Genomic DNA, 23108 nt, shown 5'->3' with positions numbered 1-23108 from the left:
GAAATATTGGAGGATAATCCTCTCACGCAAAGGCTTGAGCACAGTGCTCAGCAAAGTGCTCGGCAAATAACGCGCCATTGATGTTAATGCCAGTAACACTTGTCGGGGTCTGGTACCCACAAAGACGTCTGATCTTCGTCCAGACTTGGGAAGGTGATGTATGGCACCCAGTGGTGGAGACGTACCTCTCCCAACACGCCTTTTTCCGTCTTCTTATAAGCTGGTGAACGCAGGCACGGAGCCGTGTAACAGTTACTAGGTGGTCTAGGGAAGGCTACCACTTATGTCGCTGTAGAGCTCGCCGACGCACTTTAATGGTCTCAGCGATTTCTGACAACCACTAAGATACTGACTTTCGCCGGGGGCACCCTCAAGAGCCACGGATAGTGTTTTGCGCCGCAGAAACGATCGTTCTACAGACTCGCTAAACTAGAACATCGATTGTACCATGTGAGGGAGATTCAGTGGTTACAGCAGAGGTGAAAGCTTCCCAGTTTGCTTTTTCTAATGTCTGTCTTTGTAGACGACTGGAGGAATGGCTGTTGTGGAGTGACATGATGATGGTAAAGTGGTTACTACCACATGTGTCATCGTGGACTCTCCAGTGGACAGATGTGAAAAGTCTGTGACTGCAGAGGCCTAAATCAATGGCAGAGTAAGTGCCGTGAGCCACACTGAAATGTGTGGGGGCCCCAGTATGTAAGAGGCAGAAGTCGAGTTGAGACAGGAAAGTTTCGACATCTCTACATCATCCATTAAGCACAGTGCCACCCCACTAGGGGTTATGGGTGTTCAGATCTCCCAAAAGTAGGGAAGGTTTAGGGAGTTGATGAATCAGTGCAACCAGTGCATTCAGGTTACTGCACCAGCTGGAGGAAGATATAAAATGCAGGCATTTCCAGCGTCATCCTTATACCAGCCACAGCTTCAAGAGGGATTTGAAGGGCCACAGCTTCACTGCATACCGAGTTCTGGACATGGATGCAAACTCCACCTGACACTATTATAGTAGCTATGCTTCCTGGAATAACCCTTATAGCCGCAGAGGACATTGTTACGCATTGCGAGGAACCAGGTTTCCTGGAGGGCAATGCAGAAAGCAGGTGTAATGCTTAAGAGTTGTAGCTCAGACAGACGGTGGGAAAAATCGCCGCAATTCCACTGGAGGATGACGTGATCGTGGACTGGGAGGGTATGGAACATTCATTGAGGCAGTTTACGCCTCAGGGTCACCTGCTGCCACTGATTTAGAATTTGTATCTATTCCTGTTGTGGATGAGGCACCAGTGAGATCGAGGTAGCAAGGTGATGCTGGGATCTCCACCTCATCCGCAGATGCAGAATTGGTAGGGAGTGGTGTTGGGGCCATTGGAGGGTCCTTTTTCTTATCAGACCTGTTTGTTTGCTTGCCGTCTCGCTTCTCTTTAGGAGCTTGCAGGGACCACTTCTCTGAAGTAGCTTCAGGCATGGAGGAAGACCGTGAAGCGCTTCGTCCAGCAGCTTTTGCCTCCTTAAGTCATTGTCGAGTGTCCACTGTAGCATAACAGGGAATCAGTGATCGTAAGGCAGTTGCAGCATCCCTGAATATAGAAGTAAATAGGAATATAAAAAAGGGAGAAAGGTTTATCTGTTTAGCAAGAGTAGTAGCAGGCAGATTTCAGACTACCTAACAGATCATAACGAAAATTTCTGTTCAGACACTGACAGTGTTGAGTGTTGTTGGAAAAAGTTCAAGGCAATCGTAAAATGCGTTTTAGACAGGTACGTGCCGAGTAAAACTGTGAGGGACGGGAAAAACCCACAGTGGTTCAACAGCAAAGTCAGGAAACTACCCCGCGAAAGCAAAGAGCTTCACTGCAATTTTAAACGCAGGCAAAACCTCTCAGACAAACACAAGCTAAACGATGTCAAAGTTGGCGTAAGGAGGGCTGTGCGTGAAGCATTCAGTGAATTCGATAGTAAAATTCTATGTACCGACTTGACAAAAAGTAGTAGGAAGCTCTGGCCTTACGTTAAATCAGTAAGTGGATCGAAACAGCATATCCAGACACTGTGGGATGATGATGGCATCGAAACAGAGGATGACACGCGTAAAGCTGAAATACACTACTGGCAATTAAAATTGCTACACCAAGAAGAAATGCAGATAAACGGGTATTCATTGGACGAATATATTATACAAGAACTGACATGTGAGTACATTTTCACGCAGTTTGGGTGCAGAGATCCTGAGAAATCAGTACCCAGAACAACCACCTCTGGCCGTAATAACGGCCTTGATTCGCCTGGGCATTGATTCAAACAGAGCTTGGATGGCGTGTACAGGTACAGCTGCCCATGCAGCTTCAACGCGATACCACAGTTCACCAAGAGTAGTCATTGGTGTATTGTGACGAACCAGTTGCTCGCCCACCATTGACCAGGCGTTTTCAACTGGTGAGAGATACGGAGAATGTGCTGGCCAGGACAGTAACCAATGGTACCCCATACCATCACGCCGGATGATACGCCATGACGAATACACGCTTCCAATGTGCGCTCACAGCGATATCGCCAAACACGGATGCGACCATCATGATGCTGTAAACAGAACTTAGGTTCATCCGAAAAAATGACGTTTTGCCATTCGTGCACATAGGTTCGTCGTTGAGTACGCCAGGCGCTCCTGTCTGTGATGCAGCGTCAAGGGTAACCGCAGCCGTTACAGCCATGCGGGTAAGATGCCTGTCATCTCTACTGCTAATGATACGAGGCCGTTGGGATCCAGCACGGCGTTCCGTATTACACTCCTGAACCCACCGATCCCATATTCTGCTGACAGTCATTGGATCTCGACCAACGCGAGCAGCAATGTCGCGATACGATAAACCGCAATCGCGATAATCTACAATCCGACCTTTATCAAAGTCGGAAACGTGATGGTACGCGTTCCTCCTCCTTACATGAGGCATCATAACGTTTCACAGGCAACGTCGGTCAGTTGCTGTTTGTGTATGAGATCTCTGTTGGAAACTTTCCTCATGTCAACACGTTGTAGGTATCGCCACCGGCGCCAACATTGTGTGAACGGTCTGAAACGCTCATCATTTGCATATCACAGTATTTTCTTACTGTCGGTTAAATTTCGCGTCTGTAGCACGTCATCTTCGTGGTGTAGCAATTTTAATGGCCAGTAGTGTACTAAACACCTTTTTACAAAGCTGTTTCACAGAGTAAGACCACACTGCAGTTCCTTCTCTAAGTCCTCGCACGAACGACAAAATGACCGACTTCGAAATATGTGCCCAAGGAATAGAAAGGCAATTGAAATCTCTCAACAGAGGAAAATCCACTGGACCTGACGGGATACCAATTCGATTCTACACAGATTACGCGAAAGAACTTGCCCCCTTCTAAAAGCCGTGTACCCCAAGTCTCTAGAGGAACGGAAGGTTCCAAATGATCGGAAAAGAGCACAGGTAGTTCCAGTTTTCAAGAAGGGTCGTCGAGCAGATGCGCAAAACCATAGGCCTGTATCTCTGACATCGATCTGTTGTAGAATTTTAGAACATGTTTTTTGCTCGCGCATCATGTCATTTGTGGAAACCCACAATCTACTCTGTAGGAATCAACATGGATTCCGAAAACAGCGATCGTGTGAGACCCAATTCGCTTTATTTGTTCATGAGGCCCAGAATATATCAGATACAGGCTCCCAGGTAGATGCTATTTTCCTTGACTTCCGGAAGGCTTTCGTCACATTTCCGCACTGTCACCTGATAAAGTGAGAGCCTACAGAATATCAGACACCAGCTGTGTGGCTGGATTTAATAGTTTTTAGCAAACAGAACACAGCATATTGTTCTCAATGGAGAGACGTCTACAGACGTGAAAGTAACCTCTGGCGCGCCACAGGGGTGTGTTATGGGACCATTGCTTTTCACAATATATACAGGGTGTTACAAAAAGGTACGGCCAAACTTCCACGAAACATTCCTCACACACAAAGAAAATATGTTATGTGAACATGTGTCCGGAAAAGCTTACTTTCCATGTTAGAGCTCATTTTATTACTTCTCTTCAAATCACGTTAATCATGGAATGGAAACACAGTAACAGAAGGTACCAGCGTGACTTCAAACACTTTGTTACAGGAAATGTTCGAAGTGTCCTCCGTTAGCGAGGATACATGCATCCACCATCTGTCGCATGGAATCCCTGATGCGCTGATGCAGCCCTGGAGAATGGCGTATTGTATCACAGCCGCCCACAATACGAGCACGAACAGTCTCTACATTTGGTACCGGGGTTGCGTAGACAAGAGCTTTCAAATGCCCCCATAAATGAAAGTGAAGACGGTTGAGGTCAGGAGAGCGTGGAGGCCAAGGAATCGGTCCGCCTCTACCAATCCATCGGTCACCGAATCTTTTGTTGAGAATCGTACGAACACTTCGACTGACATGTGCGGGAGCTCCATCGTGCATGAACCACATGTTGTGTCGTACTTGTAAAGGCACATGTTCTAGCAGCACAGGTAGAGTATCCCGTATGAAATCATGATAACGTGCTCCATTGAGCGTAGGTGGAAGAACATGGTGCCCAATCAAGACATCACCAACAAATCCTGCCCAAACGTTCACAGAAAATCTGTGTTGATGACGTGATTGCACAATTGCGTGCGGATTCTCGTCAATTGGGCCAACTGGCGGTGAATCGAGGAAGTACAGTACATACTGACGAAACTAAAATGAGCTCTAACATGGAAATTAAGCGTTTCCGGACACAAGTCCACATAACGTCTTTTCTTTATTTGTGTGTGAGGAATGTTTCCTGAAAGTTTGGCCGTACCTTTCTGTAACACCCTGTATAAATGACCTAGTAGATAGTGTCGGAAGTTCCATGCGACTTCTCGCGGATGATGCTGTAGTATACAGTGAAGTTGCAGCGTTAGAAAATTGCTGCAAAATGCAGGAAGATCTGCAGCGGATAGGCACTTCGTGCAGGGAGTGGCAACTGACCCATAACAGACAAATGTAATGTATTGCGAATACATAGAAAGAAGGATCCTTTATTGTATTATTATATGATAGCAGAACACTGGTAGCAGTTACTTCTGTACAATATCTGGGAGTATGCATACGGAACGATTTGAAGTGGTATGATCATATAAAATTAATTGTTGGTAAGGCGGGTACCAGGTTGAGATTCATTGGGAGAGTCCTTAGGAAATATAGTCCATCAACAAAGGAGGTGGCTTACAAAACACTGGTTCGACCTATACTTGAGTATTGCTCGTCAGTGTGGGATCCGTACGAGGTCGGTTTGACAGAGAAGGTAGAGAAGATCCAAAGAAGAGCAGCGCGTTTCCTCACAGGGTTATTGGTAAGCATGACAGCGTTACGGAGATTTTTAGCAAGCTCAAGTGGCAGACTCTGCAAGAGGCGCTCTTCATCGCGGTGTAGCTTGCTGTCCAGATTTCAAGAGGGTGCGTTTCTGGATGAGGTATCTAATATATTGCCCCCCCCTTACTTATACCTCCCGAGGAGATCACGAATGTAAAATTAGAGAGATTCGAGCGCGCACGGAGGCTTTCCGGCAGTCTTGCTTCCCGCGATGCACACGCAACTGGAACAGGAAAGGAAGGTAATGACAGCGGCACGTAAAGTGCCCTCTGGCACACACCGTTGGGTAGCTTGCCGAGTATAAATGTAGATTTAGATTAGTATTGACCCTGGGAGAGAGGGTCCCAATGCACCCCTTCCAATGGAGAGGAGCCGTATTAGGCTGTTGCTTCTCCGGCTGGTGGGAGGGACTGATGTCCCCTGTACCAAGGGGGTAGGTTTATTCTGGAGGCCCGGAGGGCCCACCTTTCGTGGCACAGAGTCTGGTACAACTGGTACTTGTGATGGCAATGGTAATGTAGCTGCAGCATATGGCGACATCAGTGTGTAATCGTTCAAATTTACGTCTAGCCTCTTGGTAAGTCAACTGGCCAAGGGTCTTTACTCCATAATTTTCCGCCCCTTTTGGAGTACTGTGCAGTCTGGCGAGCAGGGGAGTGCTGCTCTCCACAGTTGATGTAAGTGGGAGGAGGCGCACAGGGAGTATCTGGATGATGAGGACATCCGCAGTCTCGACATGTGGCGTTGGAAGTGCAGCGGCAAGCATGTGCCCGACTTTCCAGCACTTAAAGCACTGCACAGGGGGACGTATGGCTTACGTCACAGCGGTAAACCATCACCTTGACCTTTTCAGACAATGAATCACCCTCAAAGGCCAAAATGAAGGCATGTAGCAACCCTGTTGTCTTTGGGTCCCCTGTAACTGCGCCTGATGAAATGAACACCGCGGAGCTCGTCATCATACTGCAAGAGCATTTTGCGATGGAAAATAATCCTCTGGACGATGTTGAGGCTTTTATGGGAGGGACGGAAACAGGAATATCACATAGCCAGTCACAAGCGAGTAACGCCCAGGACTGGGCTAGGGTTCTGTCTGAATCTAGACTGCACCACTTCTCATCTTGGACAGCACAAACTTATCCTCAAGATGTTCAACGCAAGATTGAAACTTCATAAGTAGAAAGGAGTCCCTGTGCAGTCTGCTGCAGACTAAATACCAAGGTGAATATGTCTCTGTACTTTCTGTAGCCCTATGTTCCTCCCATGGTGTAGCGAGGGAGGGAAACCATTTAGGGTCATATCTGTCAGTACCGTATTCCATCTTGCCCTTCTTAGAGGCTGCTGGCACCGTAAGATCACCACCAATAGATGACTTAGTCCGCTTCATTGCTGCTTATCTGCCCTGATGCCACCTACGCCTATCAGGGGCTCCCCCCCGCGGGCGCCACCCAGCCACAGCTAAGGCCACCTGGCATGATGGCCGTTGCCGGGAGTCCTGTTGCCCCAGAAGGGCAGTCATGTACTCCTTGGCATACGTGGGGAGTTTACAGCTCAGGCATAAGCAGTGCGATCGCTGTGTTGTCAGGGGGCTACCATCAAATGGTTACGTGACGGCCCCACCAAAATTGACTGGCTATCATCCTGTATATTGGACGCAGAGGAATCTAATATTGTCGTAAGGGCGAAAGAAGACAGGAGATAACGAAACAAGGTGGCATATCCTGGAAAGTGTCCTCGCTCAAATATTTTAATTGCAGGTGGAGATTCAAAGCCATGGCAAGAGGTTCAGGAGATCTAATCTAGGGGCTCTATCGGTAAATCATGCGCCACGTAAGGCGTCCTTCCCCAGATGACCCGCACTTCTGTAGAATTTGCGATGTTGCACGTCAAACCATAAAATTTGGAACTGAACTTGTAGGGCCGAAAAGTGAGACTCGTTTTAGTCGCCTCTTTGGACAGGCAGGGACACCTCGGGCCTATTCTAGTCCCCGGGCCCCACAGGGGATCAGGAGAAAGTGTTTTCTACATCGAGACATTGTTGTGTTCTGTGAGCCCGTGGTCTAGTGGTAATCGTCGTGCATTCTGAACTTCGTAACGTGTTCGCGTCCAACCGTTTTTTTTCCGCATTTCGGTCGTCATCTAAGGTTATGAATCTGATTTAACATTGAAGACACTTCGTGTTACATTCTACGAACTAGTAATAACAAATACTTCCAGGAAATATTCCGCCCGACAGTTCCTAGCTGCGTCCCCATCAGAACAGCTTAGCTCGAGCGTTTCCTCGCGCTGCAATGGCTACCGGCCACCGTCCAGACGCCACCCGCCGCCTGAAATCGGGCGCCACTCATGTGAACGCGGAGCGACGATGTCTATGTGTCAACTGTGTTTAGAATTTGATGTTCTAGTTGTCATCTAAGTTTAGTACTGGATTTTGCATACTTTAAACTCATGAACTACGGTTAAGTGCTGCAAAAATTGGGTTGCAGATGGGAAAAGGTGTAACACCCGCAGCCCAATACTTATTTTTGGTATATTAGAGAGGTGAATGTGGAAGAGGCAGCTAGAAAGATTTTAACTGCGAGTGGAGCTAGTGCTTTTGGGAAAATACACCAGAAGAAGATAGTCTTGTTTCAACAAATATCGTTATGGCATGAATGATGTTCCACATTCATAAGTCTCAGCTACTGATGTGATGAATTACCATTTAACCATCATGCGACATTTGCATTCAACAGGCTAGGTTCAGAAGTTTGGCGTAGGAGTCCTGCATGCTCTAATTCGCAATAATCACTTGAGTGACTTACTGCAGTTTTGCTTGAAGCATCTGTAGGTCATAGGGTAAGAAAATCGACCGAAAAAACTACACTTGTGCTACTGCATAATAACGCACTCTTGATTTGAGAAACAAAACTACCCAGGAGACTGATTGGGAAGTCATCTCTCAGGCACTTGTCCCTCTGGTCGTATACAGTACTCACTTTTACCTTTCCCGCTCTTCATCAGTCAACCGTCAAGGCATTCATTTCTACACGAAAATATCTAACTTCACAGGTTTAATGCCATCGATAGAACCAGAAGGTTTCTACAGGCGTAGAATTTGTGAGCTACTTGAGCACTGTCAGATTGTTTTAGATATTGTGAGAGTATACTGTTGCTGATTGACGTCTCTTTGATGATTACTCTTGTGTTCATTAATCTAATCGAAAACGCAATTAAAATATTCACTCTACTAGTACAAATTAAATTCAACTTATTACAGGAACATCACTACAGCGTTCTATCTTAATACAGCATTTAATATCTGTAAGACAACTGTGCCTATTTTAACACGAATTAGTAGGATATTACGGATGTTTTACTTCGGAAAGGTCTGCATTTACTTCATGTCCTGTACAATAATCGAATACTGTGCGTATGGCAGTTCATAGACAAAACTATGTATTCACAACAACAAAAAATATGTCGGCAGAAAAAGTGTCATGAATTTTGCAGTACCATTAGATTTTCGCTCAGACACTAAGGGGTACTGAAAGCATCAAGACTAATTTTGTTCGAGCGTTGTCTTACGATTCCCTTATTGAGTTTCTATCGGCATGCTTGTAGCTTTCTTACAAAATAATTAAAAATATGGCTTTCAGCCAGTCTCAAAAGGCTAACGAAAGGAGCTTGCATATGTTAGCCAAGCACCTTACCCTTTTTGAAAAATCTCATTTTGTTCTATTTTGTTCGTCGGATTCGTTGGGGGCGGAAGTCCATTGACACCCGTTCACGTTGGTCGTTGATCCGTTTACTCAGTTTTTTTCTCTGACCGAACACGCCGAGCTACGGCCTCGGAGATAGCGAAGAGGTGCGGGATGTGTGTCTTACTTATTGGCCCAGTAGCCACTATGACATAAATCGAGCCATGAGAGACGAGAGTAGTTTTATTTCCCATGTGGAACGATTTTTGTTGACTCAAAATCAAAAGTGTTATCTGATATCCTTATATCGCATCAAGAGAAAATCACTTATTCAATTTGTAACGTCCCCTTAGAACAATTTATACATGACTGTCCTTAAACTGACACACAATATTTTTAGCGCAACGCAATCTGACTTGCGAAAATCCCTACAAAAGAATGGCCCTGACTAACATTAACCTATACCTTTCACAAATCACTTACCTCACCAAAAATCTTCGTTACTCGAACTACTGCAATACAGCGAGCGCCACTACTGCCAGCTAAATAAAAGATTCAAACTACTGAAGGCACTAACTACTGATAAGCATAGTTAGCAAATGAAAGATTTTGATAGAGAAACAATGTATTTACCTTAATAGTGTTGAAAAGTCATAATATACATAGCAGTTCATGACAACCAGTCTTACAAATTTCAAAACTCCGCCATCTCTCTCCCCACATCCACCACTGCTGGCGGCTCACCTCCAACTGCACAACGCTACGCGCTGTTTACATCCAGCTGCCCAACACTACAACGGCAGACAACAATGCAAACTAACCACAGACTGCACACAGCACAGTCGGTGATTTTCATACAGAGCGCTACGAGGCGTTACCAATATAAAAAACTAAACAGCCTACTTACAAATTCAATTGACACGACAATTTCAAGTGAATTTAGCAGGATAGCTATATGCTATCAAGGAAGTGGCTCTCCGGTCATAGTTGCCAAACATTCTGCCCTGTTGCCAGGATTCGGTAATATTACCAGGAAGGATACCAGCTGATGTGTTCTGTGAGTGACCTCTGAAGTGACTGTAACGTCGTCTCAAAGTTATGGGGGGGGGGGGAGGGCAGAACCGAATTATCGCATTTCTGTAACTAGGTTTAGGGGCTAAATTAAAATTACTTGTCATACATTGATGCACTGAGTGCAAAATAAACGTCATAAATTAGTAGCTGCGTCAATTTAACCTTGGAAGCGTATTCACCAGACGCGATTCACAATTTTGGAGCTTCGCCAGTAGTTGATTTGGCAATGTGTCTTTGCTATACAATATTGTAATTGAGATCACCGTCACTGGCACACCCGCCAGAATACGGGCATGACCTGGCTTCATGTCCGCTTTTCTGATGGATATTATGCCGTTTCTCGAAACACGAAGACGTAAGTTGAATTAGAATACTCCATATGGTGAAAATCTGGTGAAAATGTTTCTATTCTTACAGTTCTAACATTCAAAAAATAGTTACAATAAGCGGCAGAAAAGCGCCTGTTAACCAGCAATTAATAATGCAGTCTTAATTAGTGGAATCTGACAAACTCCATCTGTCATCTGATAATTGTGAAAACTACTTTTTTCATTTGCACAACACCGCAGTATGAACTCAGTGGTTTCGTAGCATTCAACAATCTTATTTTAAATATAATTTTCCATTTGGAACTGAATCTTTAGCTACAGTCGCAGCAGCACATCCAGCGAGGTATCAAGAATGTGAGCATTCACTCATTGCTGTAGTATAGGCTAGGGTAGAAAGAAGCAGGTTTCCCACGAAGTAAACGATGGGAGACACTAACGACTAAAGTAACCATCTCGCAAACGCAAATTCTCGAAATCGATGTCACTAAACTTGAATTGTTCCGAAAATTGTAACTATATGCAGTGAAATCAGAGCGAGCGCGCGCGCGTGCGCGTGCGCGTTCTTTCGGACATTTCCGATTCCGAAAGAGACACTATGAATCTAAATGGACAGCCTTGTTAATTAAATAAAGGACTGATATCCAGGCTGCCAGGGCGTTAAAATAGAACGGCGTCAGATGAAAATTTGTGTCTCACCAGGTTCGAACCCGGATTCGTAGTGTCTTCTCTTTCGGTCGTGTCCGAAACAACAGACACCACATATATAACCATATACAGGGTGTTTCAGGATGAAAAGTATACATTTCATCAGATGGTAGTGTAGACGAATTGCATAAATAATTCCATATAAATGTGTCCACGTTTTTATTGAATATAGAGATACAGCTGTCAGTACGCAACCCTAACAAACTCAAAGAAAAGGCAAGTGACTTTCAGAGATTATTTTCAAAACTTCACCACCAACTTTCAGGCACTTTTGACTTCTCTTAGTAACACCACGTGTAGCTCTTCTCAGGTCGTCTTTGCGTCCTTTATGGGGCCTGCACTATTCATAACCCCAACAACCAAATCGGCTCGTGGGTTTACTTTTTCTTTGTATGCTTCGCCTTTCAACAATCCCCACATGCAAAAATCAAAGGAGATAAGGTCCGGGGACCTTGGTAACCAAAAGAAGTGCCCCTATCTACTGACCCATCTTCCGGGAAATGTTAGGTTTGTGTTGTGTGTCACGTGACTACTAGAATATGCAGAGCCCCGTCATGCTGCAGGAACATGCGCTGTGTTGTAGCCAAAGGTGCCTCTTACAAGCATGCTGGAAGCTCATTTTCAAGGAATTTTAGACAACGAGGTCCTGTACGGACCAGCTAACGAAACGAAAATGCACTGAACCCAGCTGTATGTACTCAAAAATTGGACACTTTCTGCAATTTGTCTATACTAACACCACCTACTATATTTACTATTCCTCCTGAAACATCCTGTACAATTATTCATGTCCCGAAGGACCATCGAAAGTTTTCAGTGCTAGACTCACGTCATCGCCCGAACCCTAGCGGGAATACAGTGTAGCTGCGGGCGAGTGAAATAATGGACCGTGGGGTACCACGTACGTGGTATGCGTCAAAGATGGGAATTTGTGTCTGACGAGGAGCGTTTGTAGATAGGTCCTGTAGGGAGGTTGGCTTTTTATACCGATATTACAATCGTCAGCGCATGTGCCTAGTAAGTGGGAGGTCCAGGTTCGAACCCCAGTCAGACAAATTTTCATTTGCCACCGTTGCTGTATTTCAACGACCTGTGAATATGGATGTCTGTCCTTCGAAATTTAAGATGCAATTGTTTCAGACAATGCAGGTGATATGCGAACATCTGTCTTGCCATCAATATAACGTTAAACGGCATCCATTCCTTAGTCATTGCTTTGTGTTGGCGCTAACCCATGTCATATACATGCAAATCAGATTGTAGCGCATATTTAGTCAAATAAATGATCAGTACACAAGTATTTACGAACTGTAGAAGCAGGATTGCAGCGAGCTAATCACTTAACCAAGTGCGACACACAGTACCTGTGTAGCGAGCCATTTCAGCTGCATAGCTGACCGTAATATTTGTCAAGCAGTGCACTGCGGAATTAATGTAATACCCGCACGATGATCTATGTAGTCATACTGTATCATTAGTAGCTCGTGTATTGAGTACTCTGTTCGTTAACTCAGATTTCTCAAGCTGATGCCAAATAAAGGTGGTCAGCGTTAGATTATGAACGCCACCATTAACGTTACTGCAAGCAGTTTGATAGCGTAACGCCACCACATCATCTGACAACCTGTACCATTATCATCACACAGTTACTCGCAGTGATTGTAAGTTGCTGAGAAGTTCCATTTGCATTACGCCTAGGACAGAGAGAATTCTTAACAACAGTAAGAGGTTACCCAGAGAAGGGGAGAGTCCACGTATTGTCTCGAGTTCTTGCAGTTTGATATTAATGTAGTTTCCGATGGTGTCGCACTAACGGGTTCTTTTGGCTGTGGTAATTATCAAAGAGTAATTGCTAGAACACTCAGCTACCTTAATAACACCTCATTTTGGATTGAATATGACTGGGAAAGCGACGTTAGACGTTTCTGTCCGTCCCTTGATGACTTACTGAAGTCTGAAGTGCGCTCACAGTTTTGTTGCCTGCTGCATGAATTCTGTAGAGAGTTGTGGCAGATGGCAATGTGCTGAATACAGACATGTGCAAATATCACTGCTCTAGGGGAACTCTTCTATCTTGCAATTTTTTTCACACCGTAATTAGTACAATAACATAAGGCTCATTCTGCAGAAGAATCTGCTAGCGGTAGTAATGCATGGAAGGAAACGGACTGTTGGACAAAAGAATGGAGAGCTCAATGGTTTTTGCGTTTCCGATGGGGCCTACGATAATCTGGTGTCCTTATACTTAAGAACCCTAAATTGTTTATTTTTCACTTCTTACTGAAACAAAAGCTATGATATGAGAAGAGGAAGTGACTCATATGCTTCTCAGAAACTTTAGCTTTACTGTTTATTTTCTCTCTTCATACTAAAACAACGGCGTTAATATGATAGGAGGAAATGAAGTATACACTTCCAAGACGTATTTCCTTGTGTGCTACTACTGCGTGCATAAATGCTCTGCAGTTAATTTTTGCGTGTTGGATACATTTTATTATCACCTAACGTTGCTTTGTGAGAAGGTTCCGATTTTCTAGGCACTCAGAGTGTACATTTCATCACTGGTTAATGTTCTCATGACTAATGACATGATACCCGTTCCAATTGCTCCATGGCACCTATGATTAGAGTCTCACGGTTACTATAAGAACATGCAGGCAGTGATGTCCGCTCACTGCAGTCAGAGGCAAGGTGATTTCTTTCTGTTCATGGCGAAGCGTCTGCTACAGTGTCCACGCTCAGCTAACACAAACAAATCGCGGCGGCATTGGGCACTGCTAATCTCTGCACTTGTCGCGAGCCGCGACAAGAGTGCACTGTCTCTTCTAATGATGTTATGGAATTAAAATGTCTTACTTTATGTAATAAGTAGGACGTGGGTTGGGTAAAATTCAGTTTGTAGTAACTAGCCAGTGCGCGCGCGCACACACACACACACACACACACACACACACACACACACACACACACACACACACACACACAAGCGACGACTGCTGTCTCTGACATCACACGCGCCAATCAATTACGCAGATACACTGCTGCCGAAGGCCTCTCAGTTGTTGGCAACGAATTCCATCTGTGATGGACACATCCTTGGGGAAAAATTCGTGGTGCAAAACACACTTTTGGGGCTATCAGATGGAAAATATGTTCACACTGCTCTGTTCCAGTTTACGCCTTTTGGTAGGGCTCAGTCTTTCATTTATTACGAACTTAACAATAAAGAGATCATAACACGTCACCAGTAACAGTATTGCATACGTATGCTCGATGAGCGACCTGATGACGTTCAAGCCAAAGTGCAATAATAGTCACTCCGTTGATTTGTGTTGTTTCGAATTACAGCATGCAGCCTGAGCCTTGTCTGTTAAACGCAAATGTAGCTTGATGGTTAAATGGTAATCCATCACTTCTAGTCTAAACTTCCTTAATGTGGTTTGTCGAAAAATTAGTATCATTCCTAGCGTATTTTTCCCAAAATCACTCGCTCCACACACAGTTCAAATATTTCCATCTGCCTCCTCTGCATTCACCCCTCTATTATACCAAAAGTAAATATTGTGTTGCAGATGTTACAGCTTTTTTCACTTGCGACCCAATTTTACAACTCTTAACCGAATTTCAAGTATGCAAAGTCCAATGCTTAACTGCAAGACAGTAACTGGAACTTCAAATTCGAAAATGACAGCTGATACGGACACCGACAGCTTCGGGCCGCTTTCATCTGGGCGGCGCCCCGTTTCCGGAGGTAGGTGGCGCCTGGCCGGTGGCCGGTAGCCGCTGCAGGGCGAGGAAACGCTCGAGCGTAAGCTGTTCTGATCGCGACGCAGCCACGAGCTGTCCTGCGGAACTGTTTCTGGAAGTACTTGTTATTACTAGTGGGTAGAACGTGACACGAATTATCTTCCATGTTCAGTCAGACTCATAACTTTAGACAAGGGCCGAAATGTGTTAAAAAAGAAATGAGATACAGTTGGAAGCGAACACGTTGTTTTAAGTTTACAATGCACGATGATTACCGCTAGACCACGGGATCACAGATTACCACCATCTGGAAAGCAGACAATACTTCCTCCTCACACTTCCCTATCACTGCTGCCAGATTGTACAGATGGCCGGACTTCGCGTTGTCAGGGGCGGTCGGTTTTACTGGCCACCGTATGTGAACTACTCTGACTTAGTCTCTTTGGCGACCGGCCGGCGGTCAGATTTTATGCCTAACTGTGCGTTAAACATGACCAGAATCTACATTTTCTGCCAGTTTCAAGGAAGAGTTTCGTTACGGAAATCGTTATATAATTCATGCTGTAATTCTAAGTTTATGCCTGACATTCGTTTCAGTAACGAGCATTTACTTATTCCAAGAAGTTAAATCAATTTCTAACATTTCATGACCGATTTTGTACAGTTATTTTGGTTACATGTGTGTAAACTTTCTGATAGCATCGATTGATTTGAACATATACAGGCATATTACCCTTATGAATGTCAATTCGAAAACTAACAGGTGCTATCCAATTAGGCAACTCAGTAACTGCTTACAAATTACTTCATTTGCCTTTGTTGGGCATTCCAAATTTAATGTTCCTGTCTGTTTCGTACCTACACGTGTGTGATTGCACTTACCACAAAATCATTGAAAATTCATACGATCAGGGAGTAGACGAAGTCGTTATCGAAAAGAACTTCTTGTTCACGTATCCCCACCAACTACTTATCCGTCTCGGAAACAAATGGCTCAAAATTTTCTTGTTACGATTGGTTTCACGATATTACGATCAATACGTTAGCCATTAATAATGAGGGGATGTGTGGGAGGTTAGAAATCATTACATTTAGTAACAGCTGGGGGGGGGGTGAAAATATTACTAACGTAAACATTTCATCAGACACAGCGTAACTGATGGGTTAATCTCAGGATAGTTGGTCAAACTAGATTGGAAGTCCAGGTAAGTTAACGCCTGGTCATGATTTAACAGACGGTAGTAGGTGAGATATTCAGCTGTAGTAAACATTTTGTCTGACATATTTAGTGGCAATACAACAGTTGCTATAATAATGATGGTTGTGAGAAATCATGACAAACGATTAGGTTAATCGTTTTCCTGGCTACCACAGATTTAACAGCTGTTTGACAGATACTATAAAAATACCAGAGAAGATTAATTTTCTACTTTTTAAGGTCTTTAGTAACTTCCCGTTTTGACTTTTCTTCCAGTTACCAGGTCATGCAGTCAGTTGTAGATACCACGTCTTAATATGAGAGTCCTTCCTTGTGTTAAGTGTTTCTCAAACATTGCCGTTTTATTTTCCACCTACATCCATACTCCACTGTCACACTACAGTGTGTGCTAGAGGGTTCCGCGATGACTTTCTCCTTCGCTATCCCATATCCTAATGGAGCTTGGAATGAACGACTGCCGTATGTGCTGTGATTTCTCTGTTTTTGTTGCGAATATTCTGCTGGATGTGTGTGTGAGAAATAATTATGTGCATGAAATGTATTGACAGTTGCCAATGAGTAACGACGATATATATAATGGAATGAGGACAATCAAAATTTGTGCTCGATTGAGACTAAGCCAGATTTCCCACTTACTGAGAGCGATAGCGTTGCCATTAGGCTATCCGAGCACGCCTCAGTCGAACCCCAATTTCCTGATATCTGCAACCATGTGTCTATAGCCTGCAGTGGTACGTCCTTATCTATATTCCTGTAAAGGGGAGAAATTTTAATTGAAAGTCGCTTGCCAGGTGTCGCCGGCCTGTATTGTTCTTGAGTCATGAGTTCGATGCAGTGTCCTTCAAACATGCATGCACCTCCAAAGGAACATTGTTTCGTTGTACATGTTGGGTCAATCGTTGAAGGCGATCTGAATATTGTTTTATTCTTGAAGAATCTAGTTTGCCAAGATCTCTTGCCGTTATTTTTATTACTACGACCGGTTTCGACGTATCTTCGCCGTTACTGGATCTAAATTTTACTATTTGATGCAACATCACTATGACTTTCAGTGTTGTAACACGCATGTACTTCAAATGATTTTCTAAAATCCAATGATGACTGTATAGATCTGTAGAAACCGGTCGTAGTAAGAAAAACAGTTGACAGCGATCTTTGCAAGCCTGATTCTTTAAGAATGAGTTAAGATTGTGTCTTTCTTCGTAACGACACAGCCACTGCAGTATCTCATTTATTCGCAGACAACGCCCAAGTGACTCCCATGTCTACCCCCTACGGTACTATACGTAACGAACGTACGAGTACAAGTTGTACACACATGTATAAGGTATGTGGAAGTTAGGGACTGGTGGTGAGATGTGCTCGGATATCCTAACAGTCAGGCGATTGCTTACGATCAGCGGCAAATCTAGGTTCAATTCTCGGTCGGGCAAAAATTTTCAGTGTCCTTCCATTACAAAGCCGATGGTGTCCATATCTGCAGTACACGTACATCACTGGATACATCTACCGAAGACAATTTGTCCATCGACTGGGATGCGGTATACTGAATTCTCATACAGTTAGGCCGTTCTCCAGTCACAGTACATTAACTGTTATATGCAGTTGTTGAAACGAAAATATTCCTTGGTCGCTGACGTCTGATGTTGAAACGTATCAAAAATTCTTTCAGCACGACAGTGTACACCTCGGTATGAACTACCTGCGCGAAAACTCACTGCCTACAACGAGACTGCCTAACCTAGTGTGGAAAGTGTGTTAAAATGCGAAACTATACCCCAGCTGTTCGGTGCTAATCACCGTTCGTAAGACCGATGCGTAGATGCAAAACGGCACTGTCTGACCTCTGTTTAGCAAAGTAGTTTTTTTACGTGTTACACTGTGGGAGCAATCCGACAGTTAACACAGAAGCGCAGTCAGTTCTCAGGCGCAGAGGTTTATGATGTGAAATGGTCTTAGTATCTCGAGCTACTGCTATGTAGAATGCACAGATTGAGTTACTACTCTCAGTCCGAACATGATCTACACTTGGCACACAGTACACACGTATGTGGTGTTTAACAGGTTCCCAGGCTGTGCAAGTAATACTACGGGAAGTGTAGCATTATTTGTTTACAGCTTTCTTTCAATGCGTTAGTATTCCCTAACCGCAAACTCTTAAAACAAGAGGTATTAATATGGGTGAACGAGTAAAACACGTATGACTGCGAACACACACACACACACACACACACACACACACACACACACACACACACACACGTGTGTGTGTGTGTGTGTGTGTGGGGGGGGGGGGGGGGATAGGCTCCTTTTCGCTTGACCCGTCTCTATATGAGAGCCACGACCATATTTTAAGAAAAACTCATACGAAGGTCAAGAAACAACGTATCAAGAGAGACTGTGCTAAACACAACAAAAGTCCTCAGAGACTGCAGTGAAAAAGGAAAAGTTATAGCTGTTCCTTAAGTACCCTGTGTGATGGGGTAGGGATTTTAATAATTTAAAACTGTCTACATGTCACTACTAAAGCTTAAGACTCCTTTCATGACAGCAGTACTTTACTATGCATGCTACTGAAGCGTGCACCGAGCGAGGTGGCGCAGTGGTTAGCACACTGGACTCGCATTCGGGAGGACGACGGTTCAATCCCGTCTCCGGCCATTCTGATTTAGGTTTTCCGTGATTTCCCTAAATCGCTTCAGGCAAATGCCGGGATGGTTCCTTTGAAAGGGCACGGCCGATTTCCTTCCACATCCTTCCCTCACCCGAGCTTGCGCTCCGTCTCTAATGACCTCGTTGTCGACGGGACGTTAACCACTAATCTCCTCCCCCCTCCCTCCCTCCTGAAGCGTGCAGTGTGCCCTCGCCTTCCTGTGAAGTTAAATAGCCACTTACAGGGTTACACACAATTCAACGTGGACTCCCAATCACGGCGGAACATACTTTTTACTTTGACAAGTTATTTGCAGAATTCAAGAAATTATGAATAAGAAATCCAGGTTCGACTGGATACTGAATCCAGGACCTAAGGAACTGAAGTCGACACCCACTTCAGTATCTAACCTCTCCATTGCTACGAACGACATCACGTAAGAGACAAGAGTCAATTTCGTAAACGATTCAAACAACTTATTTAAGAAACTTATCACCATATACAATTGGGTTGGCTCTCGAAAACAGCCGAGATAAGCGTCAATGAATCTTCAAAAAAAAAAACTCTGCGACACTTTATTAAGCGTTGTTAACTGATTTCGTGTATAAAAATACGTTCCGATCCGTGTCTCAACTGTATAACCTTGAACCGACTGATCTTAGCCAGATACGGAAGATACTTAGAAAAATTGTATAAGTTTTACGAAACAAAACATCTAGCCGGTATTTCAGCTACTACATGGACACGTAACTGCTTTTCTTTTCAATGCTATGACCCACTGTCCAATAGAATGCAAGTCAATGTAAGTGTCCGAATAATCAGCAGACAGCATATCCTTTGCTCATAAACGACTCTAGTACTTCGCATCTGCCTATATTCGATACTATATCACTCCGTGAAACTAATTTACGACCGATATGTGCTTCTGACTTCCGAATTGCACGTTTCTAAGCAGCTAGCCAAGTCAAAATAGTGCCACATTTCGTATTAAAAAATGTGCCACTTGCTTATACAAAATATTGTGGCGTGTGACAAGAGGTAGCACAAATACTCAAAATTTTGAAGCATTACATTCCCAAAACATAGTGGGCCTAATTTATCGGAAAGGAAATGTGAAATGAGTTTTCATAGCTGTATATCCGTTAAAATTGTTATTAGTGTCTCTCGTCCTGTTAGTATACAGAATACTCATATTTAATCAACACCGGAAGCTTTTAATTAACCCAAATGCTACATACACGCACACAACATTGCATTGGTGCTACGAACGCACAACATATCTCAATTGAAGCATAAATACGTCGACTTCAACTGATCTAAAGCGCCACACCGAAAACGTTCTCCATTCCCCAACTAAGCACAATCCTTACTTACATTTCCTCTGTGCTCCTGGCTGACTGGAAAAGGATTTCTTCCCGGACATTTCTGCTGAAATAGAGTTCTGGATTCGTGCAAAGCGCTGTAAATATAAACCTCTCGGGTTTGCTCACATCGACCACTGTGCAGATATTTTCTACCGTCCTTCTAGCACCGACCGACGTATCAACATGCTGTAAACAACCCTATTATTAGCGAACGTACGTGCGTGGTCCTACTCAGCCACACTGCAATAACACACGAATGTTGCCACAATCCTACACACATGTATCGACTGGGGAACAGAATCGATCGCGATACATGGCGACGTATTCGAGTTTCTGTGATAAATTCTTAGCCTTTCATCCCGTTTACATGGCGCACCCAAAACTGAATTTCGTAAACCGATTTCCCGATATCGCTTCTAGATGGTCATGTAAACACTTCAAAATCGATTCTGGAAATCCATTTTTATTGGCGTTTTTCCAATTCCGCAAGCGATTTTCGCTCTCATGTAAACACAAGAGATTTTGAAACGTGCTTTCGCAGTCGCGTTTTGTTTTGTTTCAAAATTTTTTGGCTAATATGGACGGAATATACTTATATATATTAGACTGAAGCTGCTTACACTTTGTCTAATTAAAGAGAAATAGCGATTGTGCAGGCTATATCATAAACTTTAACAGCTGCTTTTCAGGCGCCATATTTAACTGGGACAACAAATCCACTTAAGACCTTGATACGCAAACACTATAGCGAAATACGGTTTTTTAATTTTGCTTTTCATCTTTCGGCAAATGTGTCACCTGTAAACGTAGTGTTGGATACGAATCACGTAACGGAACTAGGAAAACCGCTGCTCTACGCAGTCTGAACCAAGGAAATAAGACTTTTGATAACGCTTTCGGTAGTAGATTAATTGCGTGATACGCTGAAGCGGGAACTATTCAAGTTTACTTTGAATTTCATATAGGAAAGTGAAAACAACCGTTGGTAGAACTAAAAATAACGGTGGTAACGGTCTAACCCACTACTTTCCGGGCGGGAAGGCGTGCCGATTCCCGACACGAATCCACCCGGCGGATTACTGTCGAAGTCTGGTGTGATGGCCAGTCTGTGGATGGTTTTTAGGGCGGTTTTCCATCTGCTACGGCGAATGCGAGCTGGTTCTCCTTATTCCGCCTCGGTTACCCTACGTTGGCGATTGCTGCGCAAACACTTTCCACATAAGCGTACACCATAATTACTCTACCACGCAAACATTGGAGTTACACTCGTCTGGTGTGAGACGTTCCAGAGGGGGGAGGGGGGGGGAATCCATTGGGGGTCTAACCGCACAATAACTCTGGGTTCGGTGTGGGGCGTCGGTGGGATGAGTGGATTGCTGAAGCTTGTTGTGGGGTTGTGAACCACTGAGGGCTAAGCCAGGGACGAAGCCTCTCCATCGTTTCTAGGTCCTCAGTTCCATACCATAAAATACAACTGTGGTAACATCAAGACTGCAACGGGGATTCTACTATTAAATGCACAGGAGAGAGCAGATAGGTGTAAAGTGTACGTTCAAGGCCTCTATGATGGGGAAGAATTGTTTAGTGTGCTAGAAGGAGAAAGAGGAGTCGATTTAGAAGAGAGAAGGGATTCAATGTTAGAATCAGAATATAAAAGAGCTTTTTAAGATCTAAGGTCAAATAAGGCAGAAGAGATAATAACCTTAAATCAGAATTTCTAAAATTATTTAGAAAGTGGTAGCAAAACAACTATTCACGTTGGTCTTTAGAATGTATGAATCTGGTGGCATTCCATCCGATTTTCGGAAAAGTATCATCCACACAGTTCTGAAGACTAGAAAAGCTGACAAGTGCAAGCACTATCGCACAATCAGCTTAACATCTCATGTGTCTAAGTTGCTGACAATAGTTATTTATAGAAGAATGAAAAAGAAAATTGAGGACGTGTCAGATGACTATCATTTCAGCTTTAAAAGTCAATTCTAGCGTTGTGATTGATAGTGGAAGCAAGCCTAAAGGAAAACGAACGCACGTTCACAGGATTTGTCCACCTAGAATAAGCGTTCGTCGATGTAAAATGGTGCAAGATGTTCGAAATTCTGAGAAAAATAGGGGTACAAGACCAAATAGGGAATAATAAAAATGGACAACCAAGGACGAAAGTCTCGGATTAAAAAGAGTGTCAGACAGCGATATAGTCTTTCGCCCCTACTGTTCAGTCTGTACAGCGAAGAAGCAATGATGGAAATAAAAGGCAGTGAAGTTACTGTTGAAGGTGGCAGGATATCACTACTATGTTTCGCTGATTACATTGCTAACCTGGTCGAAAGTGAAGAAGAACTACAGCTGCTGAATGGAATGAACAGTTTAATGAGTACAGAATATGGATCTACATCTACATCTACATCCATACTCCGCAAGCCACCTGACGGTGTGTGGCGGAGGGTACCCTGAGTACCTATATCGGTTCTCCCTTCTATTCCAGGCTCGTATTGTTCGTGGAAAGAAGGATTGTCGGTATGCTTCTGTGTAGGCTCTAATCTCTGATTTTATCCTCATGGTCTCTTCGCGAGATATACGTAGGAGGGAGCAATATACTGATTGACTCTTCGGTCAAGGTATGTTCTCGAAACTTTAACAAAAGCCCGTACCGAGCTACTGAGCGTCTCTCCTGCAGAGTCTTCCACTGGAATTTATCTATCATCTCTGTAACGCTTTCGCGATTACTAAATGATCCTGTAACGAAGCGCGCTGCTCTCCGTTGGATCTTCTCTATCTCTTCTATCACCCCTATCTGGTACGGATCCCACACTGCTGAGCAGTATTCAAGCAGTGGGCGAACAAGCGTACTGTAAACTACATCCTTTGTTTTCAGATTGCATTTCCTTAGGATTCTTCCAATGAATCTCAGTCTGGCATCAGCTTTACCGACGATCAATTTTATATGATCATTCCA

General features: G+C 44.0%; 1 protein-coding gene across 1 annotated transcript in view; it reads right to left on the bottom strand.

Moving 5' to 3' along the window:
* LOC126191378 (uncharacterized) overlaps window positions 1-20368 on the bottom strand; it is a 69054-nt gene extending 48686 nt beyond the window's left edge. Inside the window, exon 1 of the mRNA XM_049932230.1 lies at window positions 20163-20368. Coding sequence (XP_049788187.1) covers window positions 20163-20211 — 49 coding nt within the window. The 5' untranslated portion in view covers window positions 20212-20368. The remainder of the gene's footprint in view (window positions 1-20162) is intronic.
* Between the last annotated feature and the right edge of the window lie 2740 nt (window positions 20369-23108).

Source organism: Schistocerca cancellata, chromosome 6, assembly GCF_023864275.1.
Source record: "Schistocerca cancellata isolate TAMUIC-IGC-003103 chromosome 6, iqSchCanc2.1, whole genome shotgun sequence".
NCBI lineage: Eukaryota > Metazoa > Arthropoda > Insecta > Orthoptera > Acrididae > Schistocerca > Schistocerca cancellata.
This window is presented reverse-complemented; position numbering and strand designations above follow the sequence as displayed.